General features: G+C 64.7%; 2 protein-coding genes and 1 long non-coding RNA gene across 9 annotated transcripts in view; 2 read left to right on the top strand and 1 right to left on the bottom strand.

The window, feature by feature from the left end:
- The window catches only part of PLEKHF1 (pleckstrin homology and FYVE domain containing 1), a 31,756-nt gene extending 25,610 nt beyond the window's left edge, over window positions 1-6,146 (top strand). Inside the window, exons 4-9 of one of the 4 annotated variants that reach the window (XR_013356970.1) lie at window positions 1,472-1,542; window positions 1,925-2,016; window positions 2,757-3,207; window positions 3,644-3,772; window positions 4,141-4,250; window positions 5,156-6,143. The gene's annotated coding sequence lies outside the window, so the exon portion shown is untranslated. Of the gene's footprint in view, window positions 1-70; window positions 169-1,471; window positions 1,543-1,924; window positions 3,208-3,643; window positions 3,773-4,140; window positions 4,251-5,155 lie in introns of those variants that run through there. The other 3 variants (XR_013356969.1, XR_013356971.1, XR_013356973.1) reach the window with 3 other exon arrangements.
- Window positions 6,147-6,162: 16 nt separating this feature from the next.
- LOC144288947 (uncharacterized) lies at window positions 6,163-9,511 on the top strand. 2 transcript variants are annotated; one of them, XR_013357014.1, is made up of 3 exons: window positions 6,229-7,511; window positions 7,753-8,612; window positions 9,207-9,511. It is a non-coding gene; the product is annotated as an uncharacterized LOC144288947 (long non-coding RNA). The 2 variants fall into 2 exon arrangements; XR_013357012.1 differs by having other exon boundaries at window positions 6,163-8,612.
- A 1,125-nt stretch (window positions 9,512-10,636) lies between these two features.
- Window positions 10,637-19,178, bottom strand: C1H19orf12 (chromosome 1 C19orf12 homolog). 3 transcript variants are annotated; one of them, XM_077856940.1, is made up of 3 exons: window positions 19,037-19,178; window positions 13,514-13,699; window positions 10,637-11,438 (listed from the first exon to the last, which is right to left on the bottom strand). In XM_077856940.1, the coding sequence occupies exons 2-3, from the start codon at window positions 13,695-13,697 to the stop codon at window positions 11,173-11,175; spliced, it is 450 nt and encodes a 149-aa protein (XP_077713066.1). In that variant the 5' UTR covers window positions 13,698-13,699; window positions 19,037-19,178; the 3' UTR covers window positions 10,637-11,172. The 3 variants fall into 3 exon arrangements, with proteins under 3 accessions (XP_077713066.1, XP_077713076.1, XP_077713080.1); XM_077856950.1 differs by lacking the exon at window positions 19,037-19,178 and adding an exon at window positions 17,160-17,223; XM_077856954.1 differs by lacking the exon at window positions 19,037-19,178 and adding an exon at window positions 17,135-17,198.
- Between the last annotated feature and the right edge of the window lie 3,900 nt (window positions 19,179-23,078).

Raw genomic sequence — 23,078 nt, 5'->3', positions numbered from 1 at the left:
CCAGACGCTGGGGGGCCCTGACCCTCCCCTTGCCTGTCCCCACCCTCCTGTGCCCTTCTCCGCAACCCAGGCCCAAGTGGGGAGCCTTGGAGCACTGGGGCCCCCAGAGCCGGGCCTGGCCACGCCCCTCGAGGTAGAGGCCTTCCTGCCCGACAGCGACAGTGAGCACACACGCACACCCCTCCCGCCCCTCCCAGCCTGCCCCCCGCCTTCCTGCTACCCCCCCCTCGGTCCCCCTGGCTCTGGAGCAGCCGGGAAGGGAGGAATAGAGGGTGACGGAGGAATAGAGGGTGACGGTGGGGCTCAAGTCCGGAATTGAGATGAAAATCCAGGAGGCACCGCTGGGAGGCCGAGGCCCCCGGGGCAGGTGCACCTGACACTCACGGGGCAGGGTCGGTGCCAGGGAGAGGCTGTGGCCCGAGTCCTGTCCCGTGTCCCTCCCGGCGTCCCCGCTCCTGCTGGCTCCCGTCACCACCACAGAGCCCGGCTCTGACTGGAATGTTCCGATGCCGAAAGCAGGCGGGCTGGTGGGCAGGGAGGGACAGACGAGGGCTGGGGGGAGACCAAGCCAGACATTTCTGGGCAAAAACAAGGGGAAATTTCAATCCCTGGAGTGTCTCTGTAGGGGGTCCTGCCAGATGTTCTGAGCCCGAGCCCCAGGAGCAGCTCCCAAGCTGGGAGGGAGGCGGGGTGGGGGGGGGGTGCCCGTGGCCAGACTCGGCGCTGGTGCTGCCCGATGTCTCCACACAGTGGGGCTCCACGGGACCCCCACACCCCGCCCACAGCCACAGCCAGGGGTGGGGCCTAGGCTTCCAGGGTTTGGGAACCCCACACACACCGGTGGGCACACGGTCACACACACGCTCTCCTTTGTGTTACACAAGGAAGCTTTATGCAGTTTGCAAACTGCCAACATTCTTCAAATGCCAAAATGCTTTCCTTTGCATCCCACCCAAGCCTCCTGGAGCCCCCCCCCGCCCCCCCAGAACTAGAGGAACCCTCTCGGCCTGGGGCCCAGCTAGCCACAGGCTGGAGCTGGAGCTGGTCTAAGAGAGGAGTCAGGCAGAGGCGCTGGGTGAGAGGAAGCCCGGCAGGGCCGGATGCAGTCATCCCCCTCCCCCGGGACCTGCCCCGGCTCCCCACGCCCTTCTGTTCTGCACTCACGTCCTCACCCTGGTACCCGGTGGGCTCCCACCTCCTTGCCCCCCTGCTGGAGGGGGTTCACGGGCTGGGGGGCGCCTGGGGCTTTCCTGTGCACTCGTTCCTCCTTCAGGCGCTCACCCCCTGCTGTTTCCTGCCTGAAATAATAAAAAAAAAAAAGCGGGGAGACTGGTCTCTACTCCCAATTCCTAGCACAGAGCTCCCAGATGCCTTGGAATGTCCTGGATGACAGGGGGCCTGTGCCCTAATGAGGCAGAGCTTAGTGGGCACCAGAAAGACCAGGCCGTGCTCAGAAGCTTGGAACTTGTAGGGGGAGGGCACCAGAAACTCATTTAATGACCAGTCCTGATGAAGGTGCCATGAGGACCCCAGAAGCACGAGGTTTGGAGAGCTTCTGGGTTGGGGAACCTGTGAAGGTGCTGGGAGCAGGGAGGTGCTGGAGGGAGGAGGTGCTGCAGGGGGTGTCGCTCTGGGAGGGGGGAGGTGCTGGAGGGAGGGGGTAGGCACTGCAGGGGGAGGCCCTGTCGGGGGGGCTGGAGGGAGGAGGTGGTGCAGGGGGGAGGTGCTAGGAGGGAGGAGGTGCTGTAGGGGGGAGGCCCTAGAAGGGGGAGGCTCTGGGAGGGGAAGGCACTGGGAGGGGGGAGGCGCTGCAGGGGGAGGCACTGGAGGGGGCAGCCCTGGAGAGGTGAGGAAGCCCGGCCCGCCCACGTCTTCCCCGGGGCGGGGTTCATGTGTGTCGTCTGCTCTGTCCTTTATCATAAAGCAGTGAACTAACATTTTCCCCTGAGTTCTGGGGGCTCTGCCGGCAGATTCAGCCCCCGGAGGGGATCGTGGAAGCCTGATTGCTCTGCGCAGGTGAGGAGGCCGGGTGACCCCCGGGGCTGCCGCTGGGGGACGTGGGAGCAGCCCGGTGTGGCCCGCACTGACCTGGGGGACCTGGGGCACCGCAAGCCGGCGTTGGGTGCTGGGGAGGGCGGGCGCGGGGTGCGGGCCGGGCCGGCTGGGAGCGCCAGGAGCCTGCAGGGGCCCCGCAGATGAGGCCGGCGCGGGGGTGTTCGTGGCGGGGGTGCGCCTCCGGCTGTGGCCACTGGCCTGGGCGAGCCGACCGTGCACACCTGGGCACCGCCGGTGGGGCTGGGGCCGCCTGCACCTGCCCCTGGTGCAGACAGGGTGGCCCTGGGTCCTGCAGCGGGGGCGCCCGGCCTGGCCCTCTGGAGAGTCGGGGCCCAGGTTGGGCTCAGGACGAGGCTGTCGCAGGCTCCGGGCGGATGTCACTTGAATTAGGGAAAACAGCTCGTGGAACAGAGCCTCGGGCGTGGGGCAGCGGGGCTGCTCCCTTCATGCGAGGCGGAGACACGGCGACACCTCACCAGGCGCTCGCGGGTGGTTGCGGGGCTCGGGGCTCTGGCCAACACACCCAGTTCAGGTGCAGCCCCGGTTTGGGGAAACCAAGCGCGGCCAGCGCCGTCCAGTTAGGACACCGGAGAGGCAGAGGCGCCCAGAGCGCCCAGAGCACCCAGGGCCCCCCAGGGTCCCGCCTCCAAGGGTAACTGTTCCCCGTAAGTCGTCCTCTGGCTTTAAGATTTTTTTTCTAGCTTTATAGGCACAGGACCCCGCTGTGTGCATGGTCTGTGCCTTCAGATGAAGCGCAGGGCACCCCCCCCCCCCCCCGCCACGTCGGTGCCTGCGGCTGGTGCTTCTCGGGGCGGAACAGTCCGTGGGGCCAAGCCTGCGCAGCTGTGCCCACCCCGCTGTGCACGGGCACCGCGTTGTTCCCAGGAGGCCGCGGCCACCGAGGAAACGCCGCGACCCTTCCGGACCGACCGCGGGGCCCAGGACAGGCGTCCAGGTGGTGCCAGCAGAGGCCGCCGGGCAGGTCCCCGCAGGGTTCAAGCGGTTGGCGGCCCGCTCGGCAGAGGCGGCTGCAGGTGCTCCCGCTCCTCAGCGCCGCCCGGTACCGAAGGGCTCTGTCCCTGCGGTGACCCTGGAAGGTCACTTGGAACCCGGGCCTCAGACGCCAGCCTGACTTCAGGGCTCCCCTCGGGGGTGAGTGGGAGGCAGCCTCTGCCCGAGTGGGTGCGGGGGGAGGGTGTGGGGGGAGGGCGTCCGGAGGAGGGGACGCGGGAGGAGGGGACGCGGGAGGAGCAGGGGTGGGAGGTGCGGGTGCAGCGCTGGGCCTGTGGGCTCACAGGGGAGATGGGAAATGAAGCCCGAGGAGCCCCGCGCAGCCTCTACTCTGCTTCCTGGGTCCCCAGGGCGCTGAGGCCACGGCTGGGAGGGAGGCAGGCAGGCAAAATCGCCTTCGTGGAGCTCCCGCGAGTGAAGACGAGTGAGGGCGTCGCACCCTCTCCTCTCCGTGGGGGCTCCTCCAGCACCGAAGGGCCCAGCCCTGGGGGGAGCTGTGGAAGCGCCCCACCGGGCCCTCCCCAGCTCAGCTCCAGGGGTCGCCTTTATCGAATTGTTTCCTTCTTTTTTTTTTTAGATTGATTGATTGATTGATTGATGATAGACACAGAGAAACAGACCCAGGCAGAGGGAGAAGCAGGCTCCATGCCGGGAGCCCGACGCGGGACTCGATCCGGGGACTCCAGGATCACGCCCTGGGCCGAAGGCAGGCGCCAAACCGCGGAGCCACCCAGGGATCCCCTTGTTTCCTTCTTTTAAAAATTTAATTTAAATTCAGTTAATTACCATATGATGCATCATTGGTTTCAGAGGTAGAACTTAGGGGTCCGTCAGTTGCACACGCACCTGTGCTCACCCCATCGCGGGCCCTCCCGGAGCCCCTCCCACAGTCCGCCCGCACCCCTCCCCTCCAGGGACCCTCAGTGTTTCCTAGGCCCAGCGTCTCTTGTGGTTTGTCTCCGACTCTGTTTTTCTTAGTTTTCCTTCCCTTCCCCTGTGCTCATCCGTTATGTTTCTTAAATTCCACATATGGGCGAGATCACACGAGAACTGTCTCTGACTTACCTCCCTCAGCACGATAGCCTGCAGCTCGCCCACATGGCCCACGCGGTGCCATCCCCCCTCGATGGCGGAGCCCTGCTCCGGGCTCTGCACCCTCGGCTGCTGTATCTACTCTCCCACCGGTTTGTGTTCTGCAAGGGTGATCTGGGCGCTCGTGCCCTGGATGGAGATGCTCTCCGCGGGGTGGGGGGCGGCCGAGGACCGAGTGCTACACGGGGGCCGCGAGGCCCGGGTACAGTTCCAGGCCGAGTGGCCAGCCAGGCGTCACTGAGGTGCGCCCGAGTGAAGGCCTGAAGGACGTGGGCCGGCCTTTGGGAGAAGAGCATCCAGGGCAGGGGAAGCGGCGAGTGCAAGGGCCCTGGGGTGGGTGGGGGGATGTCCCCAGCCTGGTGAAGGAGCAGGGAGGAGGCCGGTGAGGCTGGCAGAGCTGGGGGGGTGGCGGGCGGTGAGGACCCCGCGGAGATGAAGTAGGGCCCGGAGGCGTCCTAAGGACTCGGCTGTGCTTGGAGTGAGAAACAGAAGCCGTGGGAGCTGTTTCGGTGGAGAAGTGGCACCGACTCTCCTTTGAGGGCGTCACCGGCTGCCCTGAGCCGGGTCGGGGTGGGGGGCGCGGAGGGGGCGGGAGGGGAGGCCGGGAGCCAGGGAGGAGATGGGTCGCCAGGGCCCGGCAGTAGGAGCAGCAGAATGTGCTGGTGGCCGGGGTGCGGCTGTGAGCGGGTCCGGGGCTGGGGCCTCCGCTCCTGGGGCCCAGCTGCTTGGTGGCGGCGGGTGTGCTCGGGGCGGCTGTTACGAAATAAAGCTGCCACTTCACATTCGAGGTTTCGTGTGGACATGTCTTGGGTTCCCCGGGGGGCATTCCTGGGCCGGGAGTTGTTGGGTCATAGGGCAACTCTGTGCTTAATATTATCTTGAGGAACTGCCCAGAGGTTTCCCAAAGTGGCTGCAGCATTTTAGGTCCCACCCGCATCGTACAGAGGGTCCGGTCTCCTCCCCTCATCGACACTTGTCATTTCCTTTCTAATTTCAGCCACCAGAGGTGAGAAGCGGCGTCTCGCTGTGGTCTTGACGACGGAAGGCGTGCAGCACCCTCTCATGCACCTGCGGGCCGTCTGAATGCCATTTTTGGAGAAATGTCTGCTCAAATCCTTTGCCCATTTTTGAACCGTTTTTGCCCATTTTTGTCTCTTTATTGCTGGGCTGGGAGTTCTTCGTATATGCTCCATACTAGTCCCTTACCAGATACATGATTTGTGATTCTTTTGTCCCATCTTGTGCTTTCTGCCCCCGCCCCCCCCCCCCACTTTCTTGACGGTGTCCTTCGAAGCACAAAAGTTTTTAACCTTCATGAAATCCCACTGGTCTTTTTTGTCCCCTGTGGCTTTGCATCATATCGACAAACCACTACCTCATACAAGGTCGTAAAGACTGGTTCTCATGTTTTCATCCAAGAAATGCCCTATTTTGAGTTCATTTGTCATCATATGGTGCAAGACAGGGGGTTGTCCGGCTTCCTTTTTCTGCACGTTGACGAGACAATTACCCCCCCCCCCCCCCGGAATCGTCCCCACACCTCATTGAAATGTTCTTGTGCTTTGCTCCGGGAGGAACGGAGGCGGGTGTGGATGGTGGTGAGCGGGAAGGAGGGAATGACGGGAGCAGCGGCGTCCGGAGGGAGAGGGGTGTCCAGCGGAGGGGCTGGCGCCCGCCAAGGTCAAGGCCAGTGAGTAGGACCAGGAGGGGACATGGGCACAGTGTCCACAGGGACCTGTCTCTCGTGTCCGCACGGAAACGGGCGCCAAGGCAGCACCGCCGGGGCCGAGGCCGAGGCCGAGGGCCGGGAGCCGGGGACGGGGTGAGCGGCAGTGGAGGTGGCTGGGGAACCCAGGGTGCTCGCCGGCAACACAGCTGCGCCCGATGAACCGAGTGACCCCGGTCCGTGGGGTCACGTGCTGTTCTTTGGCCGCATCAGGGAGGCAGGTGCAGGGGGAGAGAGTGCAGGGACCCGAGGCCTCTGAGGCTCTCTGTGGGGGCAGGAGGACAAGGCCGGGTCCAGTGGCTGCAGCAAGCAGCCCTCTGCTGACGATGGTCAGGGTCAGCCAGGGAGGAGGTCTTTAGCCTGCAGCCGCCAGCCGGTCCCCTCGAGACCGGGGGACAGTGCCACTGCCCCTCCATCTAGTGAGAGAGGGCGGGCAGGGAGTCACCAGTAGGTCCTCGCTGTCCCAGGGCCCCTCGTCCGTCTCAGGGGGCTTGGGCTGCCACAAGGAAGCCCCGGAGACCGGGTACTTAGCCTCTCGGTGGACGTTCGTGGCTCACGGTGTGGAGGCTGGGAGCCCAGGAGAGGCGGACCCTGGGGGGGCTCTGGCCTGCAGCAGCCCTCTTCCCACCTTGGCCTCCCCCTGCTTCTCCCCCCTTCCCCTCCGAGAGGCCCCTCCTCTAAATGCCATCACACTGGGGGTTAGGGCTTCAGAATTTGGCTTCGGGGGACACAGTTCAGTCCACAGCATCATCCCAGCTGCTCTTGACCTCGAGGGAGCCCAGCTGCTGGGCTTGAGACTAGGGACGGGGGGAGGAGGCTCCTACCCTCACAGGGAGAGTCTGTGTCCCCGGCAGCCCAAGTGGAAAAGGACCATCTTCCAGCTTTATATTTTCCCTCCTGTATCTTGCGGAGCGGTGAGGCCCGAGGTGGCGGCCACTGGCCATACGCGGGTGGCACGTGGCTTCAGAATGGAGATGTGCAGGCGTAAAAGCTACACAGCAGGTTCCAAAGCCTCAATATTTTTAAAAAAGGAAAATATCCCAAGAGCCATTCATCTCAATTACACGTTGAGGCGATAATCGCTTGGTGCGCTGGGCGAGACTCTATTATTAAGTGAATTTCACCTGTTTCTTCTTACTCTTTAAAAATGCGGCAAGTAGGAAATCTGAAGTTATGGTTGTGGCTCGCACTTGTGGCTTGTGTCACGTCCTGTTGCAGAGACACCAGAGAGAAGACCCCACATCCCAAAGGGCCCCCGGCTCGGCAGGCCCTCCTGCCCGGAAGCCTAGGTGCCTGTGCCACCCGCCTGGGGATGAGCGGGACCCGTTCCCGTGCCAGCAGGGCCAGGCCTCCTAGAGGGAGGGCCTCCAGGCCAGTCGGGGCGGCGGCGGACGGTCCCTGGAGGCAGCCCCGGGAGCTGGGGGCCAGGCTAGTTCTTGTTTGGTTTCGGGACAGGTGCATAATCCACGTGTTTACACTCTGGAATCCCCCGGGGCTGGAGGTGCCACACCCGGAGATCCTGGTCCACCTGTGCGGCTTCCTCTGAGCCAGGCTCTCACTGCCCGGGAACCCGAGCGGTCCCCGGCACCAGTTCCCGTTTGTCTTTCTCTTTATTCCCCCCAAGCCCGTAAGTGTGAAGTTGCTGTGGGGCAGACGCGGTGTAGGCGGCCGATCTGAATCCCAGAGGCCGATCCCCATCTCCTCCGCATTAAAATCAGTGATGAGGCTGCCCAGGAGGCACCTTGACTCCCTCCCTGGTGCTCGGCCCTGGGGCGGCTCCCTCCTCTCCCGCGGCCCCAAACAGCAGGGCCCTGGGCATCTTGATCTGGTTTCCGTTGAGATTCTTGTCTCGTCCTGTCTCCCTGAAGTGCAGTGTGTTGGCTGGAAAGTGTGTGCAGCTTCCTGGTTCCTGAGCCTTTTCTTCTTCAAGTCGCTCTCCCAGAGGACGGTGTCCCCGCGTGTGGTCGCTGCCGCTCCGTGTGCGTCGTCATCCTACGGCCCTGCCAGTTTGGGTTGGGTCTTTCGTATGGACGTTCACCCATTAATCGTTCAGGCCTTTGCTTCGTTGCACAGGAGAACGGGGAAAGGCCGTCCCTGAGACGCACACGAATGAAAGAAACAGCCACCACGTCAGTACTGGAGAGAAACCCCTTGCGGCTCCCTGTGCCTGCCAGCATCTGGGGTCCCCACGGCCGCCCCAAGGCTGCCAGTCAGGCGGCCGGGCCCCAGCTTCGCCTCCTGACCCGCTGTTAGCAAGTCTTCCGAGAAGCCTCCTCTGGCCAGTAAAGCCATTTACCTCCCCACAGCCCCCTTCCCGGGGTGGTTTAGGCCAGTCCTGGCGGATCTTCACTGCCATATGTTGATTGTTTGGGATCGAGACTCGTTCTGGTTTCTCTGCAGACACGTTGCAGGACACATGGTGACGCTGTGTTTGTGGCTTATTCAAACCTCAGGAAGACCCCAGCCCCCTGCCCAGGGGAAGTCCTAACAGGGCATCCTTGAGGAGCCACCTCCTGGCCTGGCAGGTGACCCAGGGAGGCGGGAGGGAAGAGAGAGGATGCGCCGCCTTGCCCACTGGATGGTTCCTCTCAATGGGTAACGGGGAGAGGACCATCCAGCCCAGACATCTCAGAAGACGGAAAAATAAGAGAGTTCATTCCAGCTAAAAATACAACCATCTGCCTGTGAAGAGCCTTGCTCGGCGCTGTCATGTCCACACCCAAAGCAGGTTAATAACTGGCCTGAACAGATGGTTTCTTTCTATAATTACCGGGTCCCCCCCCACCACCAAGGCTCCTCCTCGGCTGCTTCTTTGCCCTGCTGGCAGCCCCCTGCTGTTTCCGGCCACCCCGTTGTCACTGCCCACCTGGCCACCACCCTGCCAGCGTAGGGGCCAGCCCACAGCCAGCCCTCTGCTCAGGCTGGGACCCCCTCACCCCCTGCTGGGAGTCAGCCACTGGGCCTGGGGGGCGTGCGTCAACACCACCTGGGGAGAGGGCCAGCAGGAGGCCACCCCGGCCTTGTCACCCCCACTAGCAAAGAAAACCGAATCCCACCAGGATGTCCATAATCACCCATCTAATGAGGAATTTTGATGCACCATCCTCCTGTGTCTTGGTGCAGATGCAGTGAGATGTGTACCCCAGACCCTGTGGCGGGGAGGGCACCTTATGGACACTCCCTGTCTTGAAAGAACTTTGGTTGAACATAAGACCTTCAGAAACACCGCAGACTTTTGGCTCCGGCAGTCTTACTCTGGGGAACGTGTCTGTGCGAGTCCAAGATGTGAAGGAAGGAGGTTAACACAAAATGTTCGCTGCAGCAGGGAAAACCACACCGGGGACCGGGCTCAGTGCCGGGATGCTCCACAGCCATGACGCATATTTACAAAACATTTTAAAGGACGTCACAGATGTCAGTGTTAATTGGTAACAATGTTCAGAGGAGTCTGAGCGGGAAGAATGTATGTTGGAGATGCCAGATGCCGACACGAGGTGTTAGAGGGTGGGCTGAGCTGGGGGCATGTGTTAAAGGTGATTTTCTGGGTGGTGACACTGATAGTGGTCTCCTGATCCTTTTCTGCATTTTTCTAAGCTTTCATCAATAAACACAAGCGCAAGGAAATGATTATGGTTTCCAAAGACCATTTCAAGGGGAGTAAGGGAATACCCAAGACCGGGGCACAGTGGCTGCCCCTGGGGAGGGGGCTGGGGTAGGCCTGCATGCTGGGGGAAGCCTCGCCTTTCCATCGGTCCTCTCTGGAGTCTTCCAAGTTTTGCACCAGGCTCTTATTACCTGTTAAAAGAATAAATAAAGGAAGATTTTGCAAAGGAGACACAGAAGGAAACACTAAAGCACAGGAGGCGAGGGGAGAGCCGGAGGGAGAGCCAGGAAAGTGCTTTCTCCTCCCAGGTTAGGACTGGAGGTCTGCTCTGCCCTCTTGGGCCCAAAGCCCATCCCAGGGCACCCCAGGACCCCGCTGGTCCCAGGTGACTTCACTCAGGAAGGGCTGCTCCATCTGCTTCAACTCTGGTCAGGAGTTGGGTCAGTGTCTTTCCCAGGTATAAAGGCAGGCGGGCCAGGGGGTGGGAGGGGCTCCCGGGGACATCAGTGTGGGCATCTGAACCAGGACCCCGGGGCCGTGAGTTGTCACACAAGGTGCCTGAGGGGTCGAGGGAAGCCTCCCCGGTTGGTTGCTCACGCTGGGCCCAGCTCTCCCAGACCCAGGGGTCGTGGGGTCCTAGTTCAGAGGCCCTGGTCTGGCCTTACTCCGCGTGGGCTCTAGTTCAGCCTGACACGGTCCTTACCCCCCTGGAGGTGCCAGGATGCCGTCTCCTCGGCAGCGGTGCCCCTCCTCACCCCAGGGCGGCCTGGGCCGGGTGCCCTGCCCAGGCCTGGGGACCCGAGGGACACTGTGCATGGGCTCGGGGAGGCCTGGGGATGCTTGTGGCCGTGTGGGCACAGGGCAGCAAGGGCGCCAAAGCGGGCAGCCTGCAGGGTCAGGCCTTGGGCACCGGACTTGGGAGGCTTGTGTCGTTCCTTAAAGCCACAAATCCAGCGCCTTCCCTTGTGCTCCGTGCGAGCGACCCTGGATGTTGGAGACGCTTTACGGAAAAGGCCCGTCCGGAGACATTTATTGCAATTTGATGACACCGAGTCCAGCTACGGTTCTGAGAGCAAAGGGAACCCAGAATAAGAACCGTGTAGGGTGGACGCATTTCCTAGATCCTATCACTGCAGAAAGACCAATACTCTCGACTGGAGGCATTTAATTTACAGAGCAAAACTCAACAACTACCACAGCCTGCTGGATGGGGAGACTGAGGCCCTGGGGACGGGACGGGTGCCTGGGCGCTTGTGGCTGCAGTCGCCGGGCCACCGTCCGTCGGTGGGGCGGCTCGAGGTAGAGACAGCAAGGGGCACACGACGTAAGCAGGATTCCCGCGGGGGCCAGCTCCCAGGTCCCGAGACGCGGTGCCGCCGGGGAGGGACGGGTCCCGTAGCAGGTGCTGAGGACGGGGCCCCCACGGGAGCAGAGGTGGCTTCAGGAAGCGCCCCCCACGTCCGCGGCAGGCACAGATTTGCTCCTGGCCAGGCTCCCGGCGAACGGGGTGTCAGGACCCCAAAACAGCGTCTTCATAAATAATTTCCAGTACACGATGCGGCACAGTAGTAGCGTCTCCAGCGCGTTTCACTCCATCTACGGCACTACAGGGGCGATGTGGGGTTTCCCAGTACGCGTCCCCTCCTGTGCGTCCGGGGGACCTGAGCCGCCCCAGGAGGAGCCTCTAGTCCCCGTACTGGACTTCGGCCCGCAGCTCCTTGGTGATGTAGTTCACCAGCATGGCCACCAGCTGCTGCTTCAGGGCCTCACTGCCCATGACCAGCATGGTCAGCTGCACGACGTCCGTCCACTCCAGGTGCCTGACGATGGCGGTCACTTCATTAAAGAGCTTCTGCTGCTCAGAGGGCGGCAGCTGCATCAGGATCTGAGGAATCGGCTGAAACTGTCCGCTTGTCATCCACGCGCCCAACAGGCCCCCAACGGCCCCCCCTGCAAAACAAGGACGGCTTCGATGAGCTGGGCCTTACGCGTGCACGAAGGCCTGGGTTCCTGCTGGGAGCACGCCCGCGGCCGTGACGAGTGGGCACATTCCCGAGCAGGCCAGCACAGCCTCGGCCTTGTGTCCCTCCACCCACAGTCGGGGGGCAGAGGTTTATGGGGACTGCGGTCCATTAGGCTCGGATAATTGACACCCAGCATGCCCTTCCCTAAGCTCTGCCCTCCCAGGTGCAGCAGGAGGAGTCTCCTCGCAGCTGCGCCAACTGAAGTCTTCCCCAGGGCCTGGGGGTTTCCTGCCTCCCGCAGAACCCTCTCGTCTGAAAGCAGAGCTGAGAAGCAAGTGCATCTTCAAGGAGAATCATCTCCGTGGTGGGGCTGGGTCTTCCCCATCATCGCTCTTTGTCCCTGAACTTTGGAAATGTCAACTGAAAGCACGTGCTTAAGGGACCCTGGGCACAGAGGAGACCTGTACTCTGGAGGCCCTGGTTGTCCACGCCAGCCCCCCAGAGTTGTATGGTGATAATCATCCAATGTAGGTTACCTGCTCCTACTCTTCCCGTGACCCCAAAGGGGCATAATCGACATTTTTAAAGGAAAATTTAGGACCCAGTTTCAGGTGCACAACTTGGGGACTCGAGGGCTTGTGTCGAGGGACGGTTGTATCTGGTCGGGTGGGCCTCAGGTTTGCTACAGGAAGGGGCCCTGGGGCGGGGGAATCACACTCGGGTGCCCTCTGGGGCCAGGCAGGAATGAGGGCGGCTCAGGGAGCCCGTGGGTGACCAGGAGCTGGGTCCCTGCCTAAAGGACGTGGCTACCCCTCGCCGGCCCACGGCTACCCCTCGGATGCGAGGTTTCTTCATTAAAAATCCCATGATTCTTGAACATCATGACGAGATGTTAATGGATGCAGCTCAGCTACTTAGTGACGCTGAAAGGGCAGAGCCTGGACAGGGGAGACGCTGGGGTCACGGTGGACAAACCTGGCAAGGACCCCCTGAACCAGAGGTCGTGGCGGGCGTCCCCAGGGAGGCCCCGTGGAGGTCACGTGTCCCTGAAAAGGGGCCATGAGCCGGGCGCCCCCCCTCCTCCGAAGGTCTGGGACAGGAAGGGACCGTTGACGCGAGAACCAGCAAAGTCCCGATCAAGCGCGGGAACGGAGAATAGTGACGCGTCGGGGTTGGTTGCTGACTTGTGACAAATGCACCGCAAGGACCCAAGATGGGAATTTGGGGGAACGGAAGCGGCTGAGGGGTTTGGGGGGTTCCCCGCACGGTCCACCAACCGCTCTGTGCTTCCACGGCCCGGTCCAAGTGAAGGTTTCTCTGAAAGGAGACGCCGGGGCCAGAGGGGCCCGGGCCTGGGTGGACCCCACTAGGAGGCGGGAGCCTGCAGCCTCCCAGGAGGCCCGGCGTGGACGCAGCTGGAAACCCGCTCCTCCCCGGGACGCAGCCAGGCCGGCCTCGGGCCCGGAGGCAGAACGCGGCCCCGGCCAGGCTGCCCCTCGGCTGCAGAGGAAGGAGGACCGGGAGGGGAAAGCAGTCGTTCCCAAGGTCTGCTGAACGTCCCCCACGACGCCCGAGAGACGCTTCGAGCCGGCGGCAGGTGCGCTCCTCTGCACCTGGACGGCTGTTGCTGCTCCGGCCTGGGACCGTCTGCTCCCGGACCCGGCGGTCTCTCCCCATGAGCAAGTGGAGAAGGGCCCCCTCGGCCGTGCCAGCCTCCCCCCGGCTCCCTCTGCAGGGACACGTGATGGTGCCAGGGCAAGGAGGCCGGCGGGGACCCAGCACAGCCCCACTGTCGGACGCTGGGACACGTCCCTGCGGGGAGAGGCGCCCCGGGTCTGCGTGGACACGTGCCATTTGCAAGGATGCCCGGATTCCTGAGACATTCACACTCAAGCCCGTGTTTCCCATAGGATGAGTTAGGTACACGGAGACCGTGTCACAGAAGCAACCTCAGCTCAAAGCATCGCACACGGGTCACCCTTCCGTGGGGTCTCTGTGGTGTCAAGGGCTGTTTGTACGACGCCCTGGAGGCTGGCCGCCCCCCGCGGAGCTTGCACTTACCAACAGCTAGTCCGGGTGGGCCTCCGACCAGACCACCGAGGAAGGCCACAGCCCCAGTGACCAGGGCGCCCTTCCCAGAGTGCTTGACGGCTGCCTGCATTTTCCTCTCCTCAGCGATGGAGCAGAGCAGCCTCATGACGTCTTCCACCACGAGGGGCATCTTGGCGAGCCTCGAAGGAAGCATTTCTAAGGGAGAGTGTTAATGAGCATCGGACTATTTCCGCCCAAACACTAGTCCTCCTAGAGTCGAGGCCGAGTCTCGCGTGGACGGCAGCAGCTCGGCTGGAGCAAGGCCAGGACGCGCGTCCCCCGGTCACCCGCGGAGGCCAGTGTGCCCTCCTGGCGTCCGCGGCCTTCTGCTGGCTCCCGCATCCCCGGGGCCTGGAGCCTGGTGGGGGGCACGACGGCCCGGCCTCGATCCCGGCCCTGGGACAGGGCAGGGGAAGGCGCTGGACGCGGGGACCGCGTGTGCCCGCCCTGGGCCCCTGAGTACACTCGCCCAGTCCTGCGTGTGAAGTGCAGACACACCAGCTACAGGCTGGGCTCCCGAGGGTCCGAGGGGATCGGAGGCGGGCACCCGGCGGGGGTCAGGGTGGCCCTGGAGGATGTTCTCTCACCCATACACGCCTCTGACACGCCACTGACGCCAGTGGGGCTCCGCATGTGGGCTGTGAAGGCAGGGCCAGGTGACCTGGGAAGGGCTGCGACCCGAGAGGCAACACAGCCGCGGTGCAGGCTGAGCTGCTGCCTTTGCCACAAGCCTCCAGCTGGCGTCCTGACTGCACTGTGGACAGCAAGAGCCTAGGAGAGCACGACCCAGGACTCCTGCCACCTGCCACGTTGCCCTGGAGCTCAGAAAGCGCCACCCACATCCCCCCAACGTGTCTGCTTGACCAGGTGGGGTGTGGAGGCCGCGCAGGGTGCTCCAGGGCCTGGAGGAGGTCGGGTGCGCCTGCCCCGCCCTGGCTCCCTGCGTCCCGGACCTGCCAGGACACCCGTGGCGCCCCGGCTCCTTTCCCCCCACTGCAGCCCTGGCGCAGAGTCCAGGCCCATCCGCCACCCTGGAAGCGAGCCGCCGGGACGGGTGAGCCCCGTGCACACACAGGTCACAGTAATGCACTAGCGTCCTAACAGCAACTGGACTGCACCTGGCGCGAGTCACCGAGAGAGGAGGGGGCGCGGGGTGTGACTTGGTTTACCCAGTCCCAGGTGCTGCGCAGCTATGCCAATAAAATGAGTTTCGCGTCAAATACTACTGCATTTCGAGTATTGAGAACCCATGGGTCTCATTTCACGGTAGGTCCCTTGGTAGAGCGACGGTCCTCCCGGGTCCCCGCTGTGTCGTTCACACCCGGCTCATGCTGGCTTTCTGGCCGTCCGCTGTGCTGGGGAGCAGGGAGACCGCGGGCCGTCCTGGCAGGCCCTCTGGAGGCTGCGGGGCTGGCTGCCCGGGGCTGCCCTCACCGGTGGGGAGGATGCACCCGCACTCACACTGCGTGGCGGGCAAGGAAATGCGCTAAAGGGGCAGGAGAGGCCCCGTCCCCCCAGTGTCCCTCAGGGAACCTAGCTCCCCAGCTGCTCTGAATGACTTCCCAGAAGCGCCAGGGGCTAGGGAGGCCTCGTGGTGCAAATGGCACCCCTGGGCCCCCGGAGCCCAGCAGGGCCGCGCAGGGCACAGGCCAGGGCTGCGCAGAGCTGGGGAGCCAGCCGGTGTCAGGCGGTGGACGCGGCCCACCTCTGGCTGGGTGCAGGGGCTCCCCACCGAGGCCTCAGTGCGAGACACCCCTGGGTGAAGCTCCTTGGGGCCTCATTAGCAGGTAGAGCATCAGCCGACCCCGTGGAAGGGCTGGGACCCGGGGCCCGGGGCCTCGCTGAAAGCCCGGCTCCTGACTCGTGACTTCACCACGCGGGGCGGGAAGCTGGTGCTGCATCTCCCCACTCCTCGCCTGCCGTCTGTACCGCAGGGACGCGGGGGGACAGGCCCAGGGTGGGCGGCACCTCCCCATGGCGCACCTGTGTCGCCAGCAGGTTCACGCACAAACGGGCTCTGGGTCCAGAGAGCCCCTCTGCTGCCCGGGGGGCGGGGGGGGCAGCGCCAACTGGTGGCCCCGATGTCACCAGCACCAGGCTGGGGTGCTGCACCGCTGGTTCCGGGGAAGAGGGAGGTGAGCCCACTGGGGAGCGCAGCGCGGCTTCTGAGCTGGACCAGGTGGTGCGAGGAGGGGGAGGCTCCCGGGAGGGAGAGCCTTGGAGGAGGGGGAGGCTCAGAGGGCATCTGGTGGCCTCACAGAGCCCAGATGCAGCCTCAGTGGCCTCAGTCCTGCCTCTTCTCTGTTGGGCTCTATAGGGTCTTGCCGTGTAGCCCCAGCTCCCACGGGCCTGTCTTCCTCCTCGGCAGGCCGGGGCACATGTCCCCGCGGCCCCCCTCCGGCCCTGTGGCAGCAGCCCCGACTCCTGACAGACTGGGGGTGGCCGGTGCTGAAACCCCGGTGTCCACGGCCATCTGCGCTGACCTGTCCTGACCAAGCGCAGGGCCGCCCTGACCCCTTGCCCTAGGGGAGCAGGTGCCGCCTCCCTGTGCCCCAGGCCCGGGCCGGGCGGCTGTCCCTGCCCTCCCAGCGTAGGGAGGTCACCCTGACCTTTTGGCATCTTGGCATCTCCTCATGTCTTTTTGTACAGGCTAAGGAAACTTCCAGCCCTTCGGATATCTTTTATTATTATTATTATTATTATTATTATTATTATTATTCATGAGAAACAGAGACAGAGAGAGAGGCAGAGACCCAGGCCGAGGGGGAAGCAGGCTCCACGCGGGGAACCCACGCAGGACTCGATCCGGGATCCCGGGTCACGCCCTGGGCTGAGGGCGGCGCTAACCTTGAGCCTCCGGCTGCCCTCTCTGCCCTCCCCCGGGATCTTCCCCATCCTCCCATCCCCGGGACTTCCGGCGGGCGGGGCGGGGCGGGTGCTGGCACCTGCATCCTCCTAGGACGCGCCCTGCTCCCCCGGAGGGGCGCACAGCCCGGGACCCGGAGCTCACGCACACCCCGGCCACTGCGGACGCCCCGCTCGGCGCCAGCGCCCTGAGTCCCGCCCCCGGGGTCGCAGCCCGCTAGGCCGCCTGTGCTCCCTGGGCCGTGACTCGGCCTCTCCGTGCCTCAGTGGTTCATACGGGCCCTGGACACCTGGCGCCGGGGGCGGGCCCCGCAGCCCGTAGGTCTCCTGGCACTGCGCCCCGGGCGCTGGCCTCTCCCGTGGGTGCCCAGACCCTGCACCTGCCGGGCTGCGACCCGGGGAGACCCAGGCCCTGCACCTGCCGGCCGCGACCCGGGGAGACCCAGGCCCTGCACCTGCCGGCCGCGACCCGGGGAGACCCAGGCCCTGCACCTGCCGGGCCGTGACCCGGGGGCGCGCAGGCTCCGGCTCCTCAGGCCCCGCGTCCCCCCAGGCCCTGCTGCCCGCAGCCCCGCCCCGGCGCGCCCCGCCCCCAGCGCCGCCCGCACCCGGGTCCCCGCACCCCTCCCCGCCCCCGCGCACCCCTCCCCTCCCCCTCCCCACTCCCCGTCTCCGTCCGCGTCCCCGTCCCCGCCTCCTCCCCGGTCCCCGCGCACCCGCCCGCACCCCAGCGCCGCCGCCTTCCGCTCACCCGCCCGGGCCCTTCCGGCGTCCGCTCCGCCGCCGCGGCTCCCTCCTCCTCCTCCTCCTCCTCCTCCTCCCCCTCCCCCTCCCCGCCCCTCCCGCCCGCCGGGCCGGCCGCGCCCCTCCCCCTGGGGGCCTGGCCTGGGCGGCAGCACCCACGAGCCCGACCTCGCAGCGCCCCCCCCGCTGGGCTCCCGCCCCTCCCCCTGGCGCGGCCTGGACCGCAGGCGGCTGACCCGGGCGCCCCTCGGTGCCACGAGCCCCCCGCGACCCCCAGGCCCGGATGCGGATGCCGCAGTGACCCGGACCGCGCGGGACCTCGCCCGGTGTCGCCCGGTGCTGCCCGGGGCCGCGGGTCTGGGCCTTTGAAAGACTGAGGCCTGGGTTTACTCCTAGGCTTGCGGGGCATAGGTCACGGGGGTATGGACAACACCCCCACCCCCACCCACCCCCCACCCACAGACTCAGGCTGGCCTGGAAGCCTCTCAAATCTGAAAAAGGCTCCAGGGTCCCTCGGTGCCGACTCCACTTGATCAGCCCCCCATGCAGTGAGGTGCAGGGAGTGTCCCCCGGGGCACCCAGGAAGGGGGTGGAGGGCCCTGACTGCAGCCTGGGCCCCCCCAGCTCAGAGCCCTGCTCTCGGGGCGCCTGGCACCCCGGGCCGAGGGCCGCCGTCACCCTGCCTGGCTCCTTTCATTTCTTTTTCTTCTCTGGAATGGAAAGTAGTTTGGGAGTGAGTGTGTCCTCGCAGGCAGCCACAGCGCACGTACGCGGCCCAGGTGCCCGCACACACAGCACGCACTTGCACGCACATATGCTATAGCATATACCGGCCCCGTAAGGTGGTTCTTTCAAAAAGGTACACATGTGGCGACTCTAAAGAGCTGTGCCTCTTCACCGCATGCAGCTCAGTGAGCTGGGGGCCAGGTAGACGCCCGTGAGACCATGTCACCAGCCATCCCCTAAGCCCGTCCTTCCCTCCAGAGGTCTCCTCCCACCCTCCTTATTACTGTCACTTGTGCGCGCGGGGTAAGCCCACCTGACGGCCGGCGCGGCCCTTACTATACATTTGTCTACCGCACGGTCTTGGTCTTACCAGGGGCAGGACGGACACTCCCCGCCCACCCTGACATATCCCACCGTCTCCCAGTAGGAGCCCCCCCTGAGTTGGGGGGACGGCCCTCCGCACACTCGGCCCGCCCCGGAGAGCCTCCCATTCCCCTGCGGGCAGCTCCCTCTGGCGGCTCCTCAAGGAATCGGGCTGCCGACTCCCCGGAGGTGGGAAGGCGAAGGCAGGAGAGATGCTGGAAGGGAAAGCCACAGGCAGGGTCCTCCAGGGCAGGCGAGCTGCGGGCAGCCCCGCCACCTCTGCACCTGGGACCTGCACCCTGATATGAATGAAGTCGTGGGGTCGCACGCGCACAAGCCCGCCGGGGTAGCGCGGGACGCCGCGGTCTCCTCGTGGCAGCCAGGCCTCCTGCAGAGCGGGGCCTGAGAATGACAGGCGCGGTGCCCTGGCCCGGCATCCAGACAGCGGCCCCGTGACGCCCACCGTGCTGAGGTCTGGCTGGGGGACCTTGCGGAGGTCATTCAGCTGCTCTATGCCTCAGTTTCCTCCTTTGGGAAATGGCAACGATAATAGTGCCTTCTCGTAGGGTCGTTCTGGAGACTCGGGGAGGTGATGCCTGGGCATCTAGGTCATTCTTGTTGATGTCATAGACTCTGAAAACGAAGCCCATCTCCAGAGTCGCAGTGGGAGCCTCGCGCCCAGGGAGGCAGGAGACTGACTCCACCCCCCCACCCCCCCCACCACGCAGGGTCCACCATGCTGGAGGCCCAGGCTGCGTTCACAGAGCCCGTGTCGGACGTCGGCCCATCACTCACCGCACGTTAACTGAGCACCTTGGGCTTCCCGAGGTCCCTGGACTCTGTCCTGTGCCTGCTGAGGACGGGGAGGGGCATCCCTGGGCCCGAGGCTCAGAGAGCCTGGATCAAAGGCCGAAGGGAGGCTCGGGCCCCGGAGGCTCTCCAGGCTTGCGGAAGCTCTGCAGGGTGCAAGGTCCATCTCAACCGTGTGCGGGCTGGGGTACAGGACAGGGGCTGATGGGACGGGGTGCGGCCTAGGACACCCTTCCTTCCGTGGCCCCGTCTTTCCGGGGACGCACGCCATTCCCTTCGTACGTGGAATGTTCGGCGCACTGCTGGCCACGTAGCAGGGAGATGGATGGGTTGGCTAGAGCCCTGTGACGAGGGACCACAAACAAGGTCCTTGCACAAGTACCAGCGTCAGGGCTGCAGATGCCTCTCCAGGGTGACGCAATTCAAGGCCAAACGCAGGTATTCCACAAATGCCAGGTAAGCGTGTGAGGATGCACACGGCACCTGGGGCACAAGGAACTTTCAGGCTCAACCCATGCGTCAAAGTCGTGGAGGGACCATGGGGCCGCCCACCTTTGGTCTCAGGGAGCTTAGTTCAGCAAGGGCTGTTGTGGGACCGGCTGGCTGGAACTGGTTACGAGCCCATCCCGGGCTTCATCGTCCTTCTAAATACTTAAGTCGTCCTCTTCCTTGGTATTTACGTCCTTGCGATATTTGCAGACGGCGATCCTGTCCCTTTGTCTTCACTTAGCACCTCTCCACCTATTTGCCGCGTGCTGAGTGTGTGTCATCCTCATTCATATTATTATTCACTATTATGTCCCCCGTGCACACTCCCTGGGTCCCTGAGCCACCATCACTGCCGCGTGAGTTTCCTCCAGGTCCCCCCTACACGCTCCAAGTCACCGGGATGAACCGTCAGAAGTCAGTAGTCAGGTGACAGGGGACGGCTCACAGGCCCTCTGGCCTCCTGCTCCTCTGTCATTTTTGTCACTTTCCCCAAAGCCACATCAAATAAATAGATGAGCCGAGTAAAAACGGTGCAAATGCAGTTTCCAGACAACTCCCCTGCCCCTGCTTCCACCCAGACGGCCCCCAACGCCCGCAGCTACGAGATGAGGCTAAGAATCCGCGCCCTCGGCGCCCTCGGAGGAGGGCCAGAGTGGAAAGCGCTTCCTAAACTGCAAAGCGGGGAGCGTGGCGGTACCCGCGACGCATTCCACGCACGACTGCATCCCCGCGGAACGTTCCAGAGGTCCCCTGCGCTACAACCAGGAATTCTCAGTTAGGGTTTACGCAGCGAGCCTGGTAGAGCCGAGATGCACCCTAAAATCTGTTTGTTGAGAGAATAGAGAGGTGCCCTCCTCCAAACTCTACCAGGTAAAGTGTGGGACCCGGAGCGGCCGGGCCCTTGGGGTCAAGCTGCGGACGGCCCCGAGGGGGCTCTGGGAGGCGCAGCTGCTGCGGAAGAGCTGGGAGGCAAATCCACGTCGTCTTCCGTGTGGAGCTCGCTGAGGAGGCCTGAGCCCCCGGAACACTGACCCTCAGTCCGAGATGCATGATTTCCCATGGTTCTGTTGAACAGGCCAGGCTCACGCCAGTGTTTCTAGAATTATCCCGTTGCCGTCAGAACAGTTTCTGGAACAACAGGACTTTTATCGCCCGGCCGTGCCCGTCGGAATGACCTTCTAGCACAGAAGGGGTGCCAGGGTCGCTGCGGGGTGCTGAGGCCTGTGTTTCCAGGTGCTTGGAGGGCGGAGGTTCTTTCTCCCAAGTAGCTCTTCCCTGAGCGCGCCCCGCGCGGTTTCTCTTTCTTGTTTTAAACTTTGGCGCGTTCGTGATTTTGTTCTGTGATGAAATGTGGGGCTTTTTTTGTTGTTGTTCTGGGGGGTTAGCCAACACCGATTCCCCCAAGTTCTGGAGCCTGGAAGCCTGGACGCCGCCGGGGCGAGGGTTGCAGTCCGCGGTGCGTCCCGGGTGTCCTGGGACGGAGGGTCGAGTCTCTGCCGTCTCCCTTCCGAGACCATCCGTCCTGTCACACCAGGGCCCCGCCCTTAGGGCCTCGCGGACCCTAGGTGCCTCCTGATGGGCTCTGGGCTCCATCCCCGAACACGGTCACGCTGAATTTGCCTCCACGTGAATTTGGGGGCACACAGGGCATCGCGCTGAAGTTTTGTTATTATTGCTGAGGAAAACCCAGAGCCCTGGTGTCAGGGAGCCTGATACGCAACACTTCCGAAGGAGTAAATGATGAGAGGATGCTTGAGACCTTGAAACGTCCAGCGCAGCTCAGGTATGTAACCTCCTCCTTCAGGCGGGAGCCCACGGTGGGGAGAAGGGGGACGGGCAGGAGGCCCCCCTTAGTTCACTGCCCTCTGACCCCCTGTTGGAAGCGCGGCCTGGATCCCGAAGCACGTCCCTGACTCCAGCACAAAGGTCTTAGCAGCCGGGACGTCACCGCCTCTGGGGAAAGGGTGGTCCCCCGATCCTGGGCATCACTCTTGGTTTAGGGCCCCCCCGCAGTGACAGGTGGGAGGACCCCGAGGAGTCCCCGAACACCTGCCCACACACTCCAGCGCCGGCAGCAGCACCTCTGCCACCGCCGCCACGTCCGCGCGTCCCTGGAGAACCGCGCTGTCAGCTCAGAGCCAGAGCTACCGACGGGGACACGTCCTGGCCCCGGGGAAGGGCCGAGGCTCCCAGCCACAGCCCCCCACTAGACGGAGCTCCCGTCCTCTCAGCGTCCTGGTTTCCAGATGGTTCCTCAGGCTCCCCAAGATGCAGGGAGAGGAATGGCCTCTCCCGGGTTACACGGCTCGCGACAGAGTGAAGTCACACCTCCAGACCCCTGGGCGCGCGTTCTCCCCGCAGCAGGGACGGGATGGAGGGCCCTGCGGGGGGACTGGGGGCCGTGGAAGGCAGGGGGGCTGCGGGGTCGCACGCACACCCCCCCCATGAACCAAGCCATCGGCGGGAAAACGACCCTGGAATTCTCCAGCACGGAGACGCCCCCACGGTGGGAGCTCCTGGGAGAGGGGCGCCCCGCAGTGGCCGGAGCTCTGTTGGGGTGCCACAGCCTTGGGAGCTGCCCGGGGTCTCCCCTTGCCCCCACGCCCCTTCCCGCCGGCAGCTGGCTGTCCCTGCTCCCCTGGGGGGCACCCGCCGGACCTGAGGCTGGAAGGCGGCGGGGAAGGGGGTGCCGTGGGCGCACATCCCTTCTCGGGCCCCCTTTCTGCCGGGACAGCAGAGACTCCGTCCGTGTTCCCCCAGGGCTTCCCGGCTGGGGCCTCAGGTGCACGAGGCTCCGTCACCCCCACGCGCGGCCCTGAGCAGGAGGACTCCGGGGGGAGGCCTGGGCGGATAAACAGGCGGCAACTGTGCAGCTTCTGTGGGTCAGGTCGTCAGCGATGCAAGGGGCGCCGTGTCCCCCAGGCCCTGCTCCGGCCACGGCCGCTCCCCCGTCCCCCTGCCTACGCCGGACCCGCCACGGGGGTTCCCTTGGCAGCTGCCCTCAGGCTTGGCCGCGGAGCCCACGGGGGAGCCAGCCCGGGGCGAGGCCCGCAGGCCCGGGGGCACCTGCCTGGGGGGCGGGGCGGGGTGGCTCGCGGGAGCCAGGCATATCCGTCGCGCGAGCTCCTCAGAACATCTCCAGGAACCTCGCAGACGACAGGCCACGCGGTGGGAGCAAAGCCGCTTCCAGTGACCCCGGGGAGCCCCGGACAAGGCCGCGGCGCAGGGAGCTTGGACGCGGCGGGCACCCTGTGCCCCACTCCCAGCGCCGGGCGGGGACCCCGCTGCTTCCCCGGGACAAAGGCCCCGGGGCCTCTGCTGCGCGCAGGGGAGGGCGCCGCTCTGCACCCCCCCCCCAGCAAGCACGGAGCCCCGGGGCGCAGCCTGGTCAGAGTGCGTCGGGCCTGCAGGAAGCCCCTGCGGACCCTCGTGTGTGTGGATCTGCGGATGCGGCCCCGCGCCCCGGGCCCTTGCCTTCCCCCGCTGCTTGCTGCTGCCCTCCGGCAGGCGGTCTGCGGACCGTCCTACACGAATGCGT

The sequence above is a fragment of the Canis aureus genome, chromosome 1 (genome assembly GCF_053574225.1).
Source record: "Canis aureus isolate CA01 chromosome 1, VMU_Caureus_v.1.0, whole genome shotgun sequence".
Taxonomy (NCBI): Eukaryota; Metazoa; Chordata; class Mammalia; order Carnivora; family Canidae; genus Canis; species Canis aureus.
The sequence above is the reverse complement of the archived record's forward strand: the minus strand, read 5'-3'. Positions and strand labels throughout refer to the sequence as shown.